This window comes from Nerophis lumbriciformis, linkage group LG21, assembly GCF_033978685.3.
Source record: "Nerophis lumbriciformis linkage group LG21, RoL_Nlum_v2.1, whole genome shotgun sequence".
NCBI classification, from domain to species: Eukaryota; Metazoa; Chordata; class Actinopteri; order Syngnathiformes; family Syngnathidae; genus Nerophis; species Nerophis lumbriciformis.
In genome coordinates this window covers 22,907,512-22,914,379 of record NC_084568.2, presented here as the reverse complement: position 1 = coordinate 22,914,379, position 6,868 = coordinate 22,907,512, and the positions used below count along the sequence as shown (strand labels likewise).

Sequence of the window (6,868 nt, the reverse complement as noted above, 5' to 3'; positions counted from 1 at the left end):
CTTCTAATCCCATGTTTGCATGTATATCTTGGATAAGCTTCCTGAAATGTGAACCATTAGTACTACCACGCATGTTTTAACTAACACAAAAAAAAAGGGTAGCGCAAAAGAGAAAGTACGGTAATTTGTGGCTGTTGAATCCCTACACCCTTGCTGTGTGGAATGGCGATACCCGCAGACACGGTTCAGACGGCATTGTGTGCTGTTTTGGCGCCAGATGAGTGGCTAGCATCCTCCTTGACGGACTGACAACAGCTGCAACTGTGTCATTCGCCTGTGCCAAATTCTATTTATAAGCTTCCGCACAGACATAGAGCAGGAATCAACAAAGTAAAGTTACATTAAAAAAAGAAATGAAACTTACACAAAGTTAAGCAAAGCATACCGTCTTTAGAATTGCTATTTGTGCATCAGTTGATCTGTCTTGGATTGCAAGATGCAACCTTTTCATGCCCTAACTCTCACACATACAGTATCACTTTCTTTTTGTAGATAAGGGTCGCTGCTATATCCTCCCAAGAACCTATTAGCGTCCTCCACAGTGGACCTTTGGAGTTGTCACACATTTCGAGAAAAAACAGCCCAGTTAAGCAAAACAATGTCCACTGCAAAGAACCCTGGTTCTTGAACGGTTATCTTCCTTTTCCCTCTTTCTTGTGATTTTTTGGATTTGTTTGCGTGCCTCTTTTCAAATGTCGTGGACAAACAAACATATCAACAATATCCTCTTGCCCAACATGACAACAAGGCAAAACAACAACATTCCAATGTATCAAGACTTTCCCTGACCATGTATGTTTCATAGCCCTCTGCACCCTGTCATCCATTTCTATGTTTACCCCTGGTTACCCCTAGTTGTGATGACACATGACTCCTTAGGGGTGAGCAGTGTCAGTGAAAGGTGAGCAGAACGGGACCCTCGAGTACTTTGAGAGCTGCAACAAAGAGAGAGCCAGCAAAGAGGCTACGAGAAAAGGAAAATTATTAAAGCTCACAAGCGATTGGAATTTGTTCTTCCGACGATGTCTGACCAACAAACTTGCCAAACATCTCAAAGGAAAGCGTCCGCCAACAAGAATATCAAGAAGCGTCGCAACCTAAACACGGTGTGTGGCCTGGCGAACAGTTGGCAGCAGTGGATTTCTGAGAATGAGGCGAAGCAGGCTGCAGAGCCTAGTGGATGGTGTCCATCATGGATGGGAGAACCAACAGAGGTACCCAAAAAGACTTGGATCCCAAAGAAGTCCATTGCAAGACAGAAAACAGAAGATGCTCAGAATCGATCAGTTGCTTCTAAAGGTGCACCTGAAACTGAAAAAGTAAAGCAAGATCAAGCCAAGGCTGAAGATGACAACAAATCAGAGGTACCGCTGATCTCATCCTCTATCAAGACAAAGTTGGTGGTGAAGACTGTGACCAGCCACCCGCAAGAAAGAAGTGCTGGAATTAAGTTCCTGACTAACAGGATTGAGAAAGAGGCTCAACCATCGAACGAGGACATAGACAGGTTGCTAAAGACAAGACTCTCTCCAACGCGCCGCAGAAAGTGTACCAACATGGTCTCATCGCTAACCCAAAGCTGGAGGGAGGTGGAGAATGAACAGAAGCTTCAAAATGAAGGTGCTCAAGAAGACGAACAGCTTGTTGGTAATGCCGATGCAAAGGATGCTAGATTTGAAAGACAGGCGGTAAACATTAAGGACGATTCTGGAACATCGCTGACCGACTCAAAGAAAACCTTCGATGCAGAGTCGTATGTTAGAATCAAAAGGCCGCAAGTTTTCATGTGAGTAACCGATTCTTGCCTGGTGTCAGTGTGGAAAAGATGGAGTAACAGTAACTTGGGGAATCAGGGTCTTTGGTTTGTGACAAGATGTGGATCAAAAAAAGCTATTTAGTAGTGGTTGTTGGTTTGCTTCCTCAGCACTACCCTGCCCAATTATATTCTCTCCCTGCATGACTGCAGGATTTATGGTTGGTATTGGCACTAGAAATCAAGTTGTGATATTTCTACTCAGAATAGTTTGTTTTGTCTTTGTACAGTAAAAGATAATAAAGTGCTGACAACATGAGTAGAAATGCATACGTCTAGACGTCCACTAAATAACCCAGCTCTTTGCCAACTAAGATCTAGACGTCAAGATAGTGACCCTTTACAAGACATTGAGGCCAAATTCAAAGTAATTAAGGTAATACAAATATCTGCTTTGATCGGATACTCGGCGCTCGTGCCTCACACCGAGGACGTCCTGGGTTTGATTCCCTGGCTTGGGGTCCTTCTGTGTGGACTTTGTATAATCTGGGTTCTCTCCGGGAACTCTGGTTTTCTCCCACCTTTAAAGACATGCACCAGGGGATAGGCTGGTTACAACACTAAATTGGCCCCATGTGTGAATATGAGTGAGAATGATTGTCTGTCTATCTGTTTTGGTGGCGACTTCTCCAGGGTGTACCCTGTCTTCCGCCCAAATGCAGGGACAAGCAATAGAAGGTGGATAAATGGATTTAATACTCTCCGGGAGACCCAAACCCTCTGTTTTGTTCCTTGACTGACAATCCGGCCTTGTCGGATCTGGTTTAATCAATGTTCCCATTTATCCGGGTCATTGTATTGGCAGAACATGTACTCAATCGCAACTGGACTGTTCAGTTTGTCTCTGAAGACGTTTTGACTCTCATCCGAGCAGGCTTTATCAGTTCCTGCTTATAGACTTAGTGAGATTTAGATCCAGTCAGACCAGATCTTGTACGACTAGCCGAAAGTACAAACCCCGTTTCCATATGAGTTGGGAAATTGTGTTAGATGTAAATATAAACGGAATACAATGATTTGCAAATCATTTTCAACCCATATTCAATTGAATATGCTACAAAGACAACATATTTGATGTTCAAACTGATAAACTTTTTTTTTTTTTTGCAAATAATCATTAACTTTGGAATTTGATGCCAGCAACACGTGACAAAGAAGTTGGGAAAGGTGGCAATAAATACTGATAAAGTTGAGGAATGCTCATCAAACACTTATTTGGAACATCCCACAGGTGTGCAGGCTAATTGGGAACAGGTGGGTGCCATGATTGGGTATAAAAGTAGATTCCATGAAATGCTCAGTCATTCACAAACAAGGATGGGGCGAGGGTCACCACTTTGTCAACAAATGCATGAGCAAATTGTTGAACAGTTTAAGAAAAACCTTTCTCAACCAGCTATTGCAAGGAATTTAGGGATTTCACCATCTACGGTTCATAATATCATCAAAGGGTTCAGACAATCTGGAGAAATCACTGCACGTTTAGCAGCTAAACCCGTGACCTTTGATCCCTCAGGCTGTACTGCATCAACAAGCGACATCAGTGTGTAAAGGATATCACCACATGGGCTCAGGAACACTTCAGAAATCCACTGTCAGTAACTACAGTTGGTCGCTACATCTGTAAGTGCAAGTTGAAACTCTCCAATGCAAGGCGAAAACCGTTTATCAACAACACCCAGAAATGCTGTCGGCTTCGCTGGGCCTGAGCTCATCTAAGATGGACTGATACAAAGTGGAAAAGTGTTCTGTGGTCTCACGAGTCCCCATTTCAAATTGTTTTTGGAAACTTTGGACGTCGTGTCCTCCGGACAAAAGAGGAAAAGAACCATCCGGATTGTTATAGGCGCAAAGTTGAAAAGCCAGCATCTGTGATGGTATGGGGGTGTATTAGTGCCCAAGACATGGGTAACTTACACATCTGTGAAGGCGCCATTAATGCTGAAAGGTACATACAGGTTTTGGAGCAACATATGTTGCCATCCAAGCAACGTTACCATGCACGCCCCTGCCTATTTCAGCAAGACAATGCCAAGCCACGTGTTACATCAACATGGCTTCATAGTAAAAGAGTGCGGCCTGCCTGTAGTCCAGACCTGACTCCCATTGAAAATGTGTGGCGCATTATGAAGCCTAAAATACCACAACGGAGACCCCCGGACTGTTGAACAACTTAAGCTGTACATCAAGCAAGAATGGGAAATAATTCCACCTGAGAAGCTTAAAAAATGTGTCTCCTCAGTTCCCAAACGTTTACTGACTGTTGTTAAAAGGAAAGGCCATGTAACACAGTGGTGAACATGTCCTTTCCCAACTACTTGGGCACATGTTGCAGCCATGAAATGCTAAGTTAATTATTATTTGCAAAAAAAAAATTAAGTTTATGAGTTTGAACATCAAATATCTTGTCTTTGTAGTGCATTCAATTGAATATGGGTTGAAAAGGATTTGCAAATCATTGTATTCCGTTTATATTTACATCTAACACAATTCCCCAACTCATATGGAAACGGGGTTTGTAAAACTAAAATGTAATTTAATTAATTAATGTAATTTGAGGACGTTTTCACGTCTCATAGTCTGGCTGGAAGCGAAACCTCTTCTAAAACAAACTGAACATTCTAGTTGTAAACTAAACAGTGCACAGTCCAGTATCGAGGAATTGAAAGCTCTGCGTTTCCGCTTTAACATTTAGCATTAAGTACAAATGAGAAAAACCTTGTTTAGAACATCCTGTGGTATCACATAAAATTGTATTTGTTTATCTTGCAATCTTACATACTTTTCAGGTCTGGAAAGGAAGCTGTTGACGCCAATAAAATCTGCGCTCGCTCAAAGAAATACAGCCCTGTTGGGGATCTCAAGAGCCGCTGGCAGAACTGGGCCTCGGAACACACGGATACCCAAAAAATAAACCCCTTCAGTGAAAACTTTGACTATGACTACTCCATGTCCCTCCGCCTCCAAAAAGGCCAGGATGGATACGGACGTCCCAAGGAGGGGACAAAAACTGCAGAGCGAGCAAAACGTGCTGAGCAACACATCCATCGGGAGATTGACGATATGTGTTACATAATCAGGATTATGGCTGACCCTGACCCAGATGGGAAGACCAGGATTACATTTGGAGAACTGTTTGAAAGATATGTCCGGATCTCCGATAAGGTGGTGGGGATTCTAATGAGAGCCCGGAAACATGGGAAAGTCCACTTTGAAGGGGAAATGCTGTGGCAAGGACAGGATGATGGAGTGATCATCACTCTGCTAGTATAATATTCACATTTGAAAGTCCCTCCAGGATGTCACGATGTCATGATCGCGCCAATTCACGCAATTATAAGAGGCCTCGTAATTTTGTCCAAAGCCCTCCACTTTCCCACACATTTTGGCCGATTAGTGTAATTTCCGGCAATCAAATTTGATTCTGAGCAGCGCTCAAACCCTGTGTACCTTAGACCTACTTACGGTTCCGGTCTACGGCTCTAGGCCTTTTGGGTAATTAAGTATATGAACATTTACCGTATTTTCCGGACTATAAAGTGCACTTAAAATCTTTTTTTTTTCTTAAAACTCGACAGTGCACCTTACAACCCGGTGCACCTAATGTACGGAATAATTCTGGTTTTGCTTAACGACCTCGAAGCTACTTTATTTGGTACGTAGTGAAATGATAAGTGTGACCAGTAGATGGCAGTCAAAGATAAGAGATACGTGTCGACTGCATTATGACTCAAGTAAACAACACCAACATGTTATATGTTCCATTGAAAATATAGAACATTACACACGGCTCTCAAAAATCTATCAAAATATTTTAGTACGACTTTGGTAAGCTATGAAGCCACATCGCTTGATGGATTGTACTGTGCTTCAACATACGAGTATTATTATGGTGTGTGTATAAGGAAAGACATTTTATCTGGCGGGTTTTTTCCGCAACGTTATGCAAAAGCAACTTTTCTTACCTTGTGGTACCTGCTGATCTGTATTTGGGATCTGCATAAATCCGCTGTAGTCAATAAGCTTCTTCTTTTTCTCCATCTTCTTGTTATGGGACATTCATCCTCCGCTGTTGCCATTTCAAATATAAAGTAGTGTAAAGTTCTTACTTATAACTGCCATGAAAGCGCTAAAACATACCGGTATAGTGAGTTTACATTATTCACCCAAGGAACTTTAGGTATTAGAGAGTTCCGGTCGGACGTTTTTCACGGGACACATTTCCGGCGGATGAGGAGATGCTGCTCCATTATTGATTTAAGTAAAGTCTGAATGTAATTAAAACAGTTAGCGCCATCTTTTGACACTTCTTCCACTCCCGTCCTTGCACGCTACACCGCTACAACAAAGATGACGGGGAGAAGACGCTGTCGAAGGTGAGCCACGTAAATAAGACCGCCCACAAAACGGCGCATTCTGAAGCGATTGTCAGAAAGCGGCTTGAAGATGATCTGTAAAACATAATCTATGCAACATTTTGACCTAAGAACCACCATTACATGTTATGTAGACCACAAGGAAGTGTTTTGAATTTAGAGAAAAATCATAATATGACCCCTTTAATGCGCCTTATAATCCGGTGCGCCTTATATATGGAAAAAGATCGAGTATAGACCATTCATCAGCAGTGTGCCCTATGGTCCAGAAAATACGGTACTTTTCTAGTTCATGTACTGTATTTGTATATTTATCAAACCTTTATTTATGCAAAGTAAGACAATTAAGAACACATTCTCATTTGCAAAGAGGCATCATTTAAATGAAGGAAACGTTGACATGCAATGATATTCTCCGGGCAGTCAATCGATTGCAACTGGCCTGTTCAGTTTGTCTTAGAAGCTCTCAGCATGTGGGGATAAATGGGTTAGAACTAGAGATGTCCGATAATATCGGCCTGCCGATATAATCACCCGATAAATGCGTTAAAATGTAATATCGGAAATTATCGGTATCGTTTTTTTTATTATCAGTATCGTTTTTTGTTTTTTTTTATTAAATCAACATAAAAAACACAAGATACACTTACAATTAGTGCACCAACCCAAAAAACCTTCC

At 41.9% G+C, this 6,868-nt stretch overlaps 1 protein-coding gene across 1 annotated transcript; it reads left to right on the top strand.

Moving 5' to 3' along the window:
- The first annotated feature begins 1,022 nt into the window (after positions 1-1,022).
- abrab (actin binding Rho activating protein b) lies at positions 1,023-5,086 on the top strand. Its single transcript, XM_061983382.1, has 3 exons — positions 1,023-1,319; positions 1,365-1,786; positions 4,603-5,086. The coding sequence occupies exons 1-3, from the start codon at positions 1,023-1,025 to the stop codon at positions 5,084-5,086; spliced, it is 1,203 nt and encodes a 400-aa protein (XP_061839366.1).
- The last annotated feature ends 1,782 nt before the right edge of the window (positions 5,087-6,868 follow it).